The 15,846-nt window shown below is 34.3% G+C and overlaps 1 protein-coding gene across 1 annotated transcript in view; it reads left to right on the top strand.

Annotated features, from left to right (window-relative positions):
• The window catches only part of Prp16 (ATP-dependent RNA helicase l(1)G0007), a 261,425-nt gene that overhangs the window by 55,184 nt on the left and 190,395 nt on the right, over positions 1-15,846 (top strand). Inside the window, exons 4-6 of the mRNA XM_090397330.1 lie at positions 1,792-1,942; positions 7,171-7,283; positions 10,673-10,875. Of these exons, the coding sequence (XP_090253456.1) occupies positions 1,792-1,942; positions 7,171-7,283; positions 10,673-10,875 (467 nt within the window). The remainder of the gene's footprint in view (positions 1-1,791; positions 1,943-7,170; positions 7,284-10,672; positions 10,876-15,846) is intronic.

Raw genomic sequence — 15,846 nt, 5'->3', positions numbered from 1 at the left:
TATTGGGGGGGGGGGGGTGAGCTTATGGCTGTACCCTCTTTTTGAAGGTAAAAATTGTTTTGCCACACGAAATATCCGGAGCGGAGTACGTGTGATGTCATGTAGAAATATCTTCTGTAAGAGTAAGATAGTATCATTGATTGGGACATTGGTGAAAAGGGAAGTTATGTCAAAGCTGACTAATAGATCTTGGTCATTGAGTGTAATGTTTTTTTAATTTTGTTTATGAATTGTGTATTTTTTATGTAGGAAGGGGAATGACCAACCAATTCCTTGAGTGTGGCCGCTAATTTTTTGGCTAAGTAGTAATTCGGAATGTCGATTCCTTCTACAATTGGACGTAAAGGCGTGTCTGTTTTGTGTACTTTTGGCAGGCCATAAATTCTGGGTGCGCGGGCATACTGCGGTATGAATTTTTTAATTGTTTCTTCTGGCCATGTGTTAACTGATTTAAGTAGTTCAGTAGTTTTCTTTTTGTTGTGTTGCGTGGAGTTGTAATTTACCATTTGGTAGGTGTTGTGGTCCGATACCAAATGGTTCATTTTTTTCAATGTAGGTTGTCTGATTTAAAACAACAGTGGCATTCCCTTTATCTGCTTTTGTGATAATAATGTCACAGTTATTTTTTAGGGATTTGAGGGCCAGTTTTTCCGCTTTGTTTAGGTTGCTGCTTAATTTTTTGGTTGAATTTAGTAAACAGGCAGTTTCCATCCATATTTTGTCAGCTAAATTGGTGGGGAGGGATCTTAAAACTCTCTCGATATGTATCATATTGAGAGAAATTTAATTGAGATAGGATATTATACTTCCATGTTTGAGCATTTCTGGTCAAATATCATCTACTCATGATGCCTTTTCACGTTTCAAGTTTTTTTTTGATGACTTTTTCTACCCCAAGTATGGATATGTATTCCTGATTTCATTCTTGTTGAGTGTATTTCTTTCACTTCGTTGGCATTGCTTGTTTCATTCAGCAATCTTTCCAAGTAATTACTCCAGACATCTAGAATATCTTTATCTTCAGTTTTCATGTCGCCTTTATGATCTTTGATTCCTTTTATAGTATTCATTTCTTAGCTTTTTTCTATACCCTTCAGAATATTTTGTCACCTTCCTGATATTTATTTCCTGTGTTCTTACCAAAATCTTCCCATGACTTTTGTTTAGCTGGTTTTCCACAGTACTTAGCTTTCTTAAATTTTCTCTGTATTCTCTAAGAGCACGAGCTGACTAACTTCTCAGGACCTTTCGATATGCTCTCTTCTTTTTCTTGACTGCCTCTGTAACTTCCTGAGTCTACCACAGAGTTCTGATTTTTCTTATCCTTGCAGACAACCTTGCCTCTGGCTGAATCAGTCAATGTTTTCTTCAAGGTTGGGTTCCTATTTTCAAACTCTTTCATTTTTTTCTTGAGTAATGTTTGTGTAATTTAGTTTATAGTTCATCTCTGAAATGTAGGATAAACGGCATTTCATAAAATTAAATTTGTTTACCTGCTCAAGAATTTAATTTTCCAGCATAATTTTAGATCTTGTAGCCCATTTAACTTTGACATTGATTTTGTTTTCCATATACTTCTTTGTAATTGCATTTCATCACTGGATATTGGATATTACTTATTATCTAAATATGATATGAGCTATTTGCTGCATATATATATATATATTTCTATATTCATAAGTTTATTACAGACAACTTTGAACTTTTTTTAAATTTTTTTGTTTACATACTTAGTATTATTTTATTCTGTTTTTAACATTGGCATCTATTAATTAGAAATATTTCTTATAGATACTCCTTCAAAATCTGGTTGGGATGATGATGATATCACTCCATCACGTCATTGTTCTTGGGATATGCCAACTCCTCATTCAAGAACTAGGTCAGAGAGAGAATGGGAGAGAAGTGCAAGAAGTGAAAGAAGTATTTCTTCAGAAAGAAAGTAATTTCTATTTCAGATATATCCTTTATTCTTGTAATGTATTAAGTGTTCATTCTAAAATCAGTTTTAAGATTTTGATTTTAAGAATTTTTAATTCTTCAAAATCTAGTTATCGTGTTCTGATAACTAGATTTAAAATTTTTTCCACACAGTATAGATAATGTCAATTATGCTGTACAAAGAAATATTTTTGTTAACAAAATTTTTCATAAATTTGATTATAACAAATTTATGTATGTTTATTATTTTATAACTTGTGATGAAGTTAGCTTATGCAAATCATCTCCATCGCATGGGTAAGGATTAGATTTTAACATGTTGATTTAATCAGACAGAAAGTTGAAAGTATTTTTCATTTAATTTTTTAATCACACTTTTTTCTTTTTTTATCTATATTTGTGAAGTATATGTTATTATAATATTATAGGACTTTGGCAAGAATATAGAAAATAAATATCAAGAAGGTGGCAAAATATTCTGGAGGTTGTTGAAGCTTATGAATGGAGGAAAGAGTGCTGTAAAAGGAGTTAGAGATGATAAAGGTGACATGAAAACGGGAGAAAAAGATATCCTTGAAATATGGAGTAATTTTTTGAAGTAATTACTCCATACTCCAAGGATATCTTTCTTTTTCTCCTGTTTTCATGTCACTTTTATCATCTCTGACTCTTTTTACAGCACTCTTTCCTCCATTTCTAAGCTTCTTCAACAACCTCCAGAATATCTTACCACCTTCTTGATATTTATTTTCTATGTTCTTGCCAAAGTCCTCCCATGACTTTTGTTTAGATAGTTTTACACAGTGTTTAGCTTTCTTACATTTGTCTCTGTCTTCTCTAAGAGCACCAGCTCACTTATTTGTCAGGAACTTTTGATATGCTTTCTTCTTTTCCTTCACTGCCTCTTTAACTTCCTGTGTCCACCATGCAGTTCTGATTTTTCTATCCTTGCACACAACCTCACCACATGCCTCTGGTTGAATCAATCAGGGTTTTCTTCAAGGCTTGCCACTGAATCCCCAAGGTTTGGTTCCTGTTCTCAAACCCTTTCATTTTTTCTTCAATAATCTTTGTGTATTTTAGTCTACAGTTCACATCTGAGAGCTGCTCAGTTTTTATTTGCTTTAAAACTTTCTTACATGTTATTCTTTTCAATATGAAATTCAATTTTATCCTTCTCAAGACTAAATAGTGATCACTTCCAATTTCAAATCCTCTGTACACTCTGGTGTCCTGCACCAGGGAGAAAACATTACTATCAACAATAACATAGTCAATGAGACTTTTCTTATTCCTTGCCTCTTCTCTCCATGTGAATTTGTGCACATTTCTATCTTGGAACATGATGTTAGTAATAACTAGTCCATGGCCAATCAGAAATCCAATAGATATTTGCCATTATTATTAGCTTTGCTCTTTTCTCCAAATTTTCCTAAAATATTTTTGTATGTCTGACAATCATTTCCTACTCTGCTATTTAGATCCCTAACAAGGACCAACTATTCCTTTTTCATTGTGTCAGTTGCTTTCTCTAAAGCATCAAAAAATTCCTCCACTTCTACCTTAGTAGAACCTTTTGTGAGACCATAAGCACAAATAAGTCTCATTGTCCAGTTCCCCATTCTCATATTTTCCCGCATTACTCTACTTGAGACTGACTGCCATTCAAGAAGATTAGCCTCATATTTTGGTTTGAATACTATGGCTACTCCTTCTTTTCATTGATTGTCATTGCCTGAATACAACATTTTGTATTTATAGCTCAGAAAGATCTCACCAGTTTTTGTCTTTTTTGTTTCAGTTACCCCTATTATGTCGATCTGGTACTTATCTAATTCCTCAGGTAGCTCCATTTCTTTGCCATTCAAGCTTCTTATGTTGATAGTACCGATCTTTAACTCTGGTGATGTTGAGTTGGGGTGTGTTTTCAGATTTGTTCCAGTAGCTGACTTTTCACTCTTCACTTTCACTTTTCACCCTGGTTCCCTTGCGAAAACATCAGGGGCCTTGTTTAACCGGGCGACGTCCCAGCTAACATGAAATTTTGTCATGTTGTACCATCATTTTGTATATTGGTTTAATCCAGTAAGAATACAATTTGGTTGGCTAAATCCCAAATTGCCAGCCCATCCTCGTTTGTTCAGTATCCAGGTAGATACCCAACATGGTGCGCCATGAGAAGGTGAGGATTTTAGGTCAGAAGCCCTGGTCGGTTCTCTGCATTCCTTTAAAGGCTATGTGGAGGTCTCCTTTCAGTTATACAGCTTTGACCCTTAAGCACCCCTAATTCAATTCAAAACATAATCCATAAAAAAAAATACTGAAAAATGATCAAACAAGGGCTATAATCAAAGGAATAAATGGATTCTAAAATTGAAGAAAAAGCAAGAAAAGCAAGGAGCAGTATAATACAATGGAGAAGAAAATAATGGAAATATGCAGTGATTTTTATATGGTCCTATATGAAGGTAGAAAAACATCCTTTGTTTAGATGAGGTATTTGCTGAATCACCAACCATAAAAGAAAATTTTGGAAAGTTCTCAAATCAGCAAAAAAATAATGAAAGTCCTGTAGAAGATGGCATATTAGCAGGCCACATAAAATCAGGAAGTTCTGGTTTCTTAACCCTTTGACATAAATTATTTATAAACTCTAAATTAGTTTGAAATTGACGTGAACTTCGTAGCATCTGCGATATGTCAAAATCAATTTTGGTGCAATAAACAAAAAGACGTGTCGCAGACGTCTTTGTATGAAATTCGTTTGAAATTGACGTGAACTTCGTAGCATCTGTGATACATCAAAATCAATTTTGGTGCAATAAACAAAAGATGTGTCATAGATGTCTTTGTATGTTAACGGGTTAAAATCATACTGGTTATGTTCAGTGATATTTTAACTACAGAAAAAATTTCATTGAATATCTTATTCTGTATTTTTGAGCAGCAGAGATGATATCAGTAACTATAAACCAATCTGCTTATTATTGCAGTTGTACAAAATTTTTATGTCCATTATTTTAGACAGAATCACAAGATTTTTAGTAGGTACATCCATAGAAAAGTAGGCTTTAGAGTAAGATTATCCACAATAAACCATATTCACACTATTACTGAGGTAATAGTGTGAAAAGTAAATAAATATTATATTTATCTTCCTGCATATTTAGCATTTATAGTTTTTAAGAGCTCTGTAGTTCAGTCGATGTGGCATTTGCATACCACGGTGCTTGGCCGCACGAAGGAAGACTTGGTTTCGAGTCTAGTCAGCGACTAGAGGAAATTTTTCTAAGCCTTTTTTCGACCGGTTCCCAAGTTAGTCAATCTCTGGCACGGGTAAGCAGGTTTTTTTCTCCCGGAAAAAATTGAGTTTTTCATCTAGTTATCTCAAGAAAATCGACTGTAGAACCCACATTATTTCAGACATTAAATACAAGTGTTTGGGACCACGAGATGGCGGCACCTGTAGAGCCATCTCTCTTCCCACAGTGAAGAGAGATGGTAAGAAGATATCACCACCTTCATTGTTATCTGCTGCATTAAGAATGTATCATGGAAAAATTATGGAATTAACATCGATGTAGGAAATCTGAATCATTTATATTTTGCAAATAACATTGTTCTGTTAGCAGAAAATAAAGAATAAAATGCTAAATGACTTTGACAGAGAGAGCAGGAAGATGGTTTAAATATCAACATAACTAATACAATATATTATGACAAATTCAGATCAAATTGAACTATCATTAGCAGATAATCTTATTGAAATTACAGATAATTATATTTTCTGTGGACAATTAGCTTTAAGGAGATAAAGAAATAAATATATGAATCACACCAGGAAATAAAGCATTTTGGCTACATAAAGATTTTCTGTTAGGAGATTTATCTTTATGTTAAAAAAAAAAGCTATTTGACATGCATTATTCTAGTGCATTATTCATTCATGAAAATGAGACATGGGCAGTGACTAAAACAGGAAGATAGGCTGTTTTATAAAGTCCAAAAAGCATTTAACGTAACAAAAATGAATTGAATTAGAGAGATAAGTAGATGATATTGTGAAATGTTGTAAAGCACGTAAATGACATGGTCTAGCCATATTAACAGTTTAACAGATGAAAGGTGATCAAAAATAAACACAGATTGGATAACAAGAGAAGGAAAGAGATGGAAATGTTGCAAAGAACAAGATAAAGGGATGATTTACAGAAGTTCAACATAGGATGTTGGACATTAGTTAAGGTCAGTAACAATTGGAAATTTATGGGGGGGGGGTGGCTATATTAGGCAATAGATGGAAAGAGGCCGAAGAAGAAGAAGATCACAATCGTTTCAAGTTTCAAAATCTGTGAGTAGTGGCTAAAACACTGACATCCTTGCTATTTTCCAGTGTAACAAGGATAACAACTCTGAATATCCATGTTACCAGAATTCAGTCTTTTTATCTCAAGAAAATTCTTACCTGACTTCCTCTTACCTTCCAGACAAGATCATGTTTCTGTTCTTAGGTTGATATACATTTGTAGCTTTTCCTGACACAAACACATCATATATCCATAAGCTCTTCATCTTCCAAAAATTTTAGTGTCTCTTTTTTTCTGCTCAAGATACTACCTCTCACCTCTACAACTACAAGCACTATATAAATCCCAAAATATGTCCATCTTTGGAATACAGTTCCTACATTTTGGGTCGCCAAAATTTTTGTAAAAATTGATGCTACCTAGAAGAAGAAGATATCCTGGTCACTTGATGACCTTTCTTTCATTCATGGTTTCACTACTGTCATTTTCTCATTTGGCATTCTGTTTCTGTCCTGTGTCTTGTCTCTTCTGTAGATATATTTTTATAGGCATTGCTCTGTTAAATATGCCTTCACAATTCTTCTCCTTTCCTTTTAGCTAGCCTTTAAGAACATGAAAAGCTGTGGTTAATATTTATTTACTGTCCAGTTTCAAACCTGTTGAACCAATTACTCTTCTGACCCCACCCCTTTTTTTTTCTACCTCTGTTCTTTCCTCGTACTCATTTCTCCAAAGATTACAACCTCCATTGATTCAAGAAACACATACCATACTGATGTGCTATAGATTTTACAGCTTCTCGTGTATGAGATTAATGTATTAAAAAAAAGTCAAAAATTGTTTTTTTATTTCAAAAAAATACTCTTTTCCACTGACAAGAACTAGTACTGTGTTTTATAGTTCTCAATAATTGCTTTTCTAGGTCAAAAAGGTCTAATGATGACACACCTCTTCCTACTCCTACCTATAAGTATAATACCTGGGCTGTCAATCGTAAGAAAACAGGAGCAACTCCAAAAGAAAATGAAGAAAAAGGTACTATCTATCTCTCTCTCTTTTACTGAAATATTTTCTTTTGATACTATTTCTCCTATAAGAGTAGAGTAACCTCCTTGGCAACTAAAGTAACTCATATTACTGTTGACATCAACATGGTTAACTGAGTGAAAGCATCCTCTCTCTTTCCATCCAATAGGTTGTGGGTTTGAATCCCACTGTGGCATGAATATTTGTAAATATTCACGTTAAAATATCAGTAAATTGACTGATCTGGTTATATGAAGTTTTAGTTGTTCTTATTGTTTTTTTTTTTTTTTTTTTTTTTTTTTTGAAATCATTATTTCTTGATATGCCATCAAGGGTATATATTGATACCATGATATATCAACACAATTAAGTTTACATTATTACCAGCTTCCTACCCAACACTTTTCTTACAAATTAATCAGCTATTTGTTAGGTCAGTGTTTCCCAGCCTTTTTGATGTCACGGATCCCCCTGTAGCGAATGTTAATTCACTGTGGCCCCCATAAAATCAAAAACGGAAATTTTTTATATTTTACATATAAAGATGAAGTAATAAATTACAATTTTACAACACTGAATGTGTCATTTATGACAATGCAATACTGTTATAAGTGGAGATATTCGGAAGAATATGAATATATCAATTAGGCCAGGTGTGAGCAACATGATAAGATAAAGTTTAATGAAAATAAACTATCCTGTGGACCCCCTCTCCCCTTTGAATTACTCGGGGACCATAGGTTGGGAAACACTGTGTTAGGTCTCTACTTGTTTGTAGATCTTGCAATTTTTGTCTTTACCAATAACATTATTTTTAAGATCTTGGTCTTCTTCTGGATCTTTTTTCCTATAACCTTGCATCACACACGGTTTTACTAATCTTTCCTCTTTTGTTCTATTTAATTGCTTTAAGTGGAAGATGAATTTCTTTGTCTGGTATATTCTGGTTATAGATGGATGATTTGTATCAAGCAATTCATCATCATCATCATCAGTCTTGGGACTAGTAGCCCAGCAGGATTTCCACCATTCCATTCTGTCATTGACTTTCTTCTTAATCTCCTGGTAATTCCTCAGACCCATGCTTTCTTTGACTTGGTCAACAAAGCTTTTCCTTGGTCTGCTTCTTCTTTTCCCCTCTATTTTGCCTTCAGTTATTCTTTTCACAAGTCCATCATGCTGAAGTATATGTCCATACCACCTATCCATTCTAATTTTGATTGATCTAATTAGACTTCTTGTTTCACTTATCTCTCTCAGGACTTGTTCGTTTGATTTTTTTCTGTCCATTTTATTTTGTTCATGCTTTGCCAGCACCACATTTCAAAAGACTCCAATCTTCTTATGTCTTCTCTGCCTTGAATCCATGTTTCACATCCATACAGTGCGATGCTCCATATCAATGTCTTTATTATTATTATTTTTTTCAATTGTAGGTTGAGGTTTCCTGTTAAAATGCTTTTCATCTTAGAGAATTGGGCTTTAACATTGTTTATTCTTGATTTTATGTTTTCTCTTGTTCTGCCATCTTTTGTTATTAGGCTTCCTAAGTATTTAAAGCTTTTTACTTGTTTTATTTGTTTCCTGCCAATGTTTATATGCTCTATATTGATAGGGGTTTTGCTTGTAACAAGAATTTTAGTCTTATTTGTGTTTATTTTCATTTTATATTTTTTGAGGTTGTTATTTAGTAATTTTGGTATTGTTTTTAATGTTTTTCTATTTTCTGCTACAAGGGCTATGCTATCAGCAAATCTCATACACATGACTTACTCACCATTTATTTCATATCAGGTGATTGCTTACATTAAATACTGCATTATCTCTTTCTGCTTAGTAAGTGAAATTAGAAAATCCATCTCGAGTTGTAGACATTAAAGTGACCAAGGAAGATGACTTCACTCTTGTGCAGTTTGCGGAAATAATCTTCAGAATAGGACATTAAAAAAAAAAAAAAAAGTCAGGGTGACTTGCAGAGTTTGCGCAGTGTAGAGACAGCAGATCATTGTTGTAGAATGGGCCAGGAAACCTTAATCCAGCTTTGTATTGATTTTATTTTTTGTGAGTTTTTTCATTAATTTGTTTTTCTTTTCATTTGTGTTGGAGAAGTAAAATAAAGGATAGGGAAATACAGTGAGAGGAGATAGATTCTTAGACATGTTGCCCATATCGAGAGCATCCAGCCTTCTTGCCACAATGGCCTTAACAGTGTTCCCTTCTTCCCTGACTACTACTACTCTCTTTCTTCCTCTGGTGCAGTAAGTGGCAGATTATGTGCCAACTGATTAGAAAACCTCCTGATGTTTTACCATCAAATTCGGTCCCATACACTTTCTATCAGATCACCTGTAAAACCACTTTATTGCTGTGCTATCATATGATGGAAGTTCAGAATTTCTATAGTATGTTTGGCATACTCTTGAAGGGTACCATTTGCATGGAATGTAGTAGAGACGGGAGAAATAGAAGTGGGAATTCCTACTCTAAGGCCAAACATTGTCATTAGCCACTTTATACCTACAGTAAGCAAGATAGTGTTTCCCTGGCAATAGCATCTGCTATCTAGTAGGCCTAGTTGGCATTTCTTCTAGCTAAGAAGGTGTCCCTTTTGCACTGGGAATACTCAGTGATTTTGCTTGTGGCCTGTTTTTCACCCAAGGGACTCAGGAAAAATTGTTAATCCCATCTATGAGAAGATGGGATTGATTGATAGTTGATTTACAGAGGTTGTATATTGTGCTTCACCCATCTATTGGTGGCTCGTGTGTGTGTGTGTGTGTGTAAAAGTAGTTACCAGCAAACAAACTTTACTGAGCAGTTCTGATATAGAATTAAAATGTTCAATTTAAAAGATTATGTGAAAGTAGTTCAGGTAAAATTATTTTATCTATTCTTTTTTCTTTGATATAATGTATCATAATTGTTAAGTAAATAAATATATACATATATAACATTTTGAATATAGAGAGTTACCTGACATTTGATCCCCTTGTCCAAGGGTTGGGGTTCATATGTTTGAAATAATAATCAAGTGTTCCAGTGGGAGGGGATAATGAACATCAGAACAGTTAATTTTCAGGCTTTTTCATTGTTAGGTAGGAATTCATCATTTAGATAGTTAAAAAATAAATAACATGCAAATAACAGACATTAGAACAATTGATTTTTAAACTTGTTAGGTAGGGGGTTTGATGTTTTAATAATAGGTAAAAAAGGCAAATTGTAGAAATCAGGCTGATTGACTTCTGTTCTTTTTTTTTTTTTTTTTGAAAAGGTTGGACATTTGTAATTGTAGATATTAAGAGTCATATATCATGTAACTCACTGTATATACTAGTTTTGATTAGTAGTGATCTTCATGTGATAATCTATAGCATTTCAGATATTGTTTCTTTAAGAAAATAAATTACCATGGTCACCTGAGGAATGGGATGAGGAACAGAAACGTGTGGATAGGGAATGGTATTCTCTTGATGAGGGTTATGATGAAGCCAATAACCCATTTTCAAATATGTCTTCTGAATATACACAGAAAAAGGAAGAAGCTTTAGAACAAAAAAAAAAGAAAAGAATGTCAGCACAGCAGAGACAGATAAACAAGGTACTAATGCATGTTTCTACTTTATTACAGAAAATTTTACTATAAACATCTTAACATTGCTTTCTGACGAACTGTTAAACATATTTGTTGCCTGGTTGTGTGTTGTGCCAATCAGCTGACTTTGTTAAACTAAAGAAAATTTTGACTATCACCAAAGTGATATCAGTAAAAGTTTTCAGAAACAAGATTAATTTGGCTAATGAACTTATTTATATTGGACAGGCTGCAATTTGGAGTATCACAAATCAAGAGCAGAAAATATCTGTTTTCTGCTTTTGAGATATGATACTCAGATTTCCTGAAAGTATGTGTGTGGCATTACTTTTTGGAGTGGCCTTGAAATATTTTTAGTTCAAGATGCACTTCAAGACCCTCTGCCACAACTAAGTATACAATAATGTACAATCAAAGTTGCATTTCTTGTTTTCACATGTGCATAGTAAACAAATCTTTTACAAGTTTGTGATAGCATGTAATACAGTGCATAGTAATCACATTTTTAACACACAAAAATGTGATTACTGTTGAAATTCACTACCACCTACAAGGTTTACATGACAAAACATGATTGTTTATTGTTGGACACAAAGAACAAAAAACAAAGAACACAAAGAACACATTAATAATTGACGTTAATGATTGATCATGAAATAATCCTCCACAAATTGCAACTGATCATTTCCATAAGTAGAGAGCTAAGCAGTTAATTAGAGAAAATCACTGAATAAGTCAGAAATCACTAGTTTGAAATTGAATATTGGCTTAGCACAAGTCAAACAGTCATTACAGTATTGGAGACCATAATAAAGTATGCATGTGTTGGTTTCTGTGTCAGTTTAAAAAAATAAAATAGATGAGACTAGAAGTTTGTTATTGAAGTCTGCATGTATATGCAAGTTTGCTGTATGTATGTATATGGTAACACTGAAGATGCATCTTCAGTGTTACAGACAGGAAAGCACTATGTTTTTCTTTATAAAATTATGACTAGGGACTAAAAAGTTTGGTCCATTATTATGAGCCTAAAAATATTCAGCCTAAAAATTAAATTCAGCCTTCCGTTGCAAAGATACTATATGATAAAAGGGATGACATAAATTTGAAAGCTGTGTGAGAATTTCAAACAATGAATTAACCATTCTTGTGCTGAGGAACAACAATTGCTTTTGCAAATGGCAACAGAAGATTGCACACATGCATTCACTGCAGTGGCTATCAAAGAGGTCAGATTTGATGTGGAACATCCTCCATATGATCTGGACTTGGATACATTGGACTTCTGGTTACTTCCTAAATTGACAACGCATCTGAAGAGTATCCATTTTGAAAATGAAGAAGAGGTAAGAAAATGATTATGCATATTATCTTAAGAGTTTTATTATGATGGCTTTGAAAAACTAATTACTTGGTGAAGAAAATGTATTAAAAGGGAGGGAGATTACATTGAGAGATAGTATATGAAAAATAAAGCAGACTACAAACTGTAAGGGTGGTTGTAGGTGGCCTGAAATGTAAGGTGGGATCTCTGATGATGTGTTTTCCAAATCTTAGGAAGCTTGATGCAACTGTATTAAGATTTGGTCGATTTATGAGAGCTGCTGCTGATTCTAAAAATAGCCTCTCTTTTTTGAATTTGCTGTGGTGGAACATGGTGGTTTTTTTTCCATGAGATCCTGTGGGTTGTATCCAAGACATGATCAGCCAGGCCTGACTGACCATAGTCGTGATTGCAGATGTATGACTTGTGTTCCTCCAGGCAGATGGTTGCTGATCTGCCTGTCCATCCAAAGTATGCCAGCTTGCAGGAACAGAGTACTTTCTGAACTCCAGGCACTGAGAGAGGAGGGAGCTGATCTTTTGTAGAACGGATAAGGGAAGCAAGTTAACGGTGGGCTTAAATGCTGTGTGTAGGTTGTACGTTTTTAAACTCTTGGCTATTTTTTCCAATGTGTCATGGATGTAGGGTATGGTGATGGCATTTCTAAACTCTTTCTGAAGAGAAGACTGGGGAATGTGGGGGGGGGAGTGATTATTTTTTTAATACTGTGATTGCCGTAGCCATTGGAGAGGAAAGTGTTGTGTATGTTGTCAAGCTCAGTCATAAGAGTTGTTCCACTGGAACAAAGATTGTGGAGAGAGCCCACAATAAAGATTGTGGGCTCTCTCCACAATTTGGAGTGTGGAGAATACAATTTGGTCAGCTAAATCCCAAATTGTTAGCTCATCTTTGTTTGTTCAGTATCCATGCTTAACAGGGTGCAGCATGAGAAGGTGAGGATTGGACATTAGGTCAGAAGCCCCAGTCAGTTTGCTGCATTCCTTAAAAGGCTATGCGGAGGTCTCATCCCAGTTATACAGCTTTGATCCTTAAGCATTTCATCCCATTATAAACAATGCATGCAATTTAGAAGGTTTTTGTTTTAATTGTCTATCCCATTATAAACAATTAAAAAAATAACTTGTGCATTGCATTTAAAACGATATATCATTTTGTTGCAAGAACCACTCCATACAAAATCTGCCAATGATGAGGCTTCTGTTGAAGTAATCCAATTTATCAAGTATATCAACGGCAACAAGGGGGAAAAAAAAGGTTTGCTGATTGTTAAATAAATGTTGCTTTAACAACAGGTATACAATTATAGAAATTTAGAAATGGTCCGCATATGCTGGTCGAGTGGTTACCATATCCGCTCTCCAGTCAAAACGCTGCAGGTTCGAATCCCGCTGTGGTTATGGATGTTTGTGATTGTCTGTCAAAATACTAGTGGTGGTCGGTGGTTGTTGGTGTAAGTGATGAAAGTAGTTGTAGTTGGTGGATTGAGTGGTGGAGACAGAGGTGTCATGTAATAATAATAATAAGAAGAAGAAGAATATTTATCATGGCACAATAAAATATGAAAATACAATACGAAGGTGTATTTTGAAAACTTTTGCGTTGTTACTGTAGTAAACAACAAAGGCTTATTATTAAGAACTCACTAAAGAAAGGATATTTTTATTACAATGCTGTGCTTTCTGAATTGTATTATGGAGAAAGCATTACTGTGATAAAATCCTCAAATTAATTTATGAAGGTTTAATAGTGTAAAATATATTATGCCTACTCATTAATAATTCCTTAATAGTAATAAACCAATTTTTATTTTGGTTTAAGAAAATAAGATTACAATTTGGTCGGCTAAATCCCAAATTGTCAGCCCATCCTCGTTCGTTCAGTATCCAAGTAGATACCTAAGGGTGCACCACGAGAAGGTGAGGATTGGACATTAGGTAAGAAGCTCTGATCGTTTCTCCACATTCCTTTAAAGGCTGTGTGGAGGTCTCCTCTCAGTTATATAGCTTTGACCATTATAAGAAAGTTAAACACTGTGTAAAACTAGCTAAACAAAAGTCATGGGAGGACTTTGGTAAGAACCTAGTAAATAAATATCAAGAAGGTGGCAAGATATTTTGGAGGTTGTTGAAGAAGCTCAGAAATAGAGGAAAGAGTGCTGTAAAAGGAATTAGAGATGATAAAGGTGACATGAAAAACGAGAGAAAAAGATATCCTTGAAGTATGGAGTAATTACTATGAAAAATTGCTAAATGAAACAAGCAGTGATGACAGCACAATGGTAAAAAACACTGACCAGGCATGCCATTTTGCAGTCAGGAATACATATCCATACTTGAAGTAGAAAAAGCCATCAAAGGCTTGAAATGTGGAAAGGCAGCAGGAGTAGATGATATTTGACCAGAAATGCACAAGTATGGAGGTATAAAAGTCTTACAGTGGCTCCACTGCATAGTTCAGAAAGCCTGGACAGAGGAACGAATTCCAGATGATTGGAGTAGAGCTCTCATAGTGCTTATATATAAAAAGGAAAATAAAACTGAAGAATTACAGAGTTATTTCTTTAATGAGTGTTCCTGGTAAGATATATGAAAAGATACTTGAGAAACAGCTGAGAAGAATTGTGGAAGAGAAGCTTGGTGAAGAACAAGCTGGATTCAGGCCAAATAGAGGCTGTCAGGATCAGATTTTCACTTTACGACAAATAGTTGACAAATCATGGGAATATAACAAAGATCTGTGTTTAAGTTTTGTAGATCTGGATAAAAGGCATATGAAAGGTGCCAAGAGTGAAGCTATTCGAAATGCTACAGTTATATGGTGTCATTGGGGCATTATATCAAGCAATACTTAGGCTTTATTTGAGTTGTAAGTCAGCAGTTAGAATTGAAAGAAATACAGGAAGGTAGTTTAATGTTAAATCTGGTGTCAGACAAGGATGTACATTATCCTCTCTCTTATTCATTATCTATATGGATCACATTATGAAGGAAAGTGGTATTAAACCTGATATCAAAATTGGAGGTGTTAATCTCAGCTCTTTGCTTTATGTGGATGATGTTATACTTCTAAATAAATCTGCTACAAGTCTTCAAGATTCCCTGACTGAAGTGAATAACTGTTGTAATAGATATGGTATGAAGGTCAGTTAAAAAGACAAGAACAATGAAAATAGACAGGAATATTGAAAATATCAACTGCATTGTGAATGGAGAACCTATAGAACAAGTAAAACATTTCAGCTACTTAGGCACGATTTTTAGTGAAGATGGTAAATTAAATATGGAAATTGACAACAGAATCAACAAAGCTGGTATGGTAGGAAGTCAACTGAATAAATTTATATGGAATAAGAGAGAAATTAGTCAAATGAGAGTCCTGAGAAAGATTAGGGCATGAACAGATGGCATTAGTGGAAATATCATATTAAAAACGAGGGTATTAGAAAAGAACTTGACATTGTGAGCATCCAGGAATGCGTTAACTGAGCTAATCTCAGGTGGTATGGTCACTTAAACAGAATGGGAAAGGAAAGATTAGCAAAATAAGTGTTCTCTGCCAGGTTGTCAGGAAAAAGACTCAGAGGAAGACCAAGATATAACTGGATTGATACCGTAAAAAAGTGCGTTAGAAGA

This window comes from Typopeltis vanoorti, chromosome 9 (assembly GCF_054136105.1).
Source record: "Typopeltis vanoorti isolate ZY-2024b chromosome 9, IOZ_Tvanoo_1.0, whole genome shotgun sequence".
Lineage (NCBI taxonomy): Eukaryota > Metazoa > Arthropoda > Arachnida > Uropygi > Thelyphonidae > Typopeltis > Typopeltis vanoorti.
Note: the sequence above shows the minus strand (reverse complement) of the source record. Positions and strands in the feature narration are given on the sequence as shown.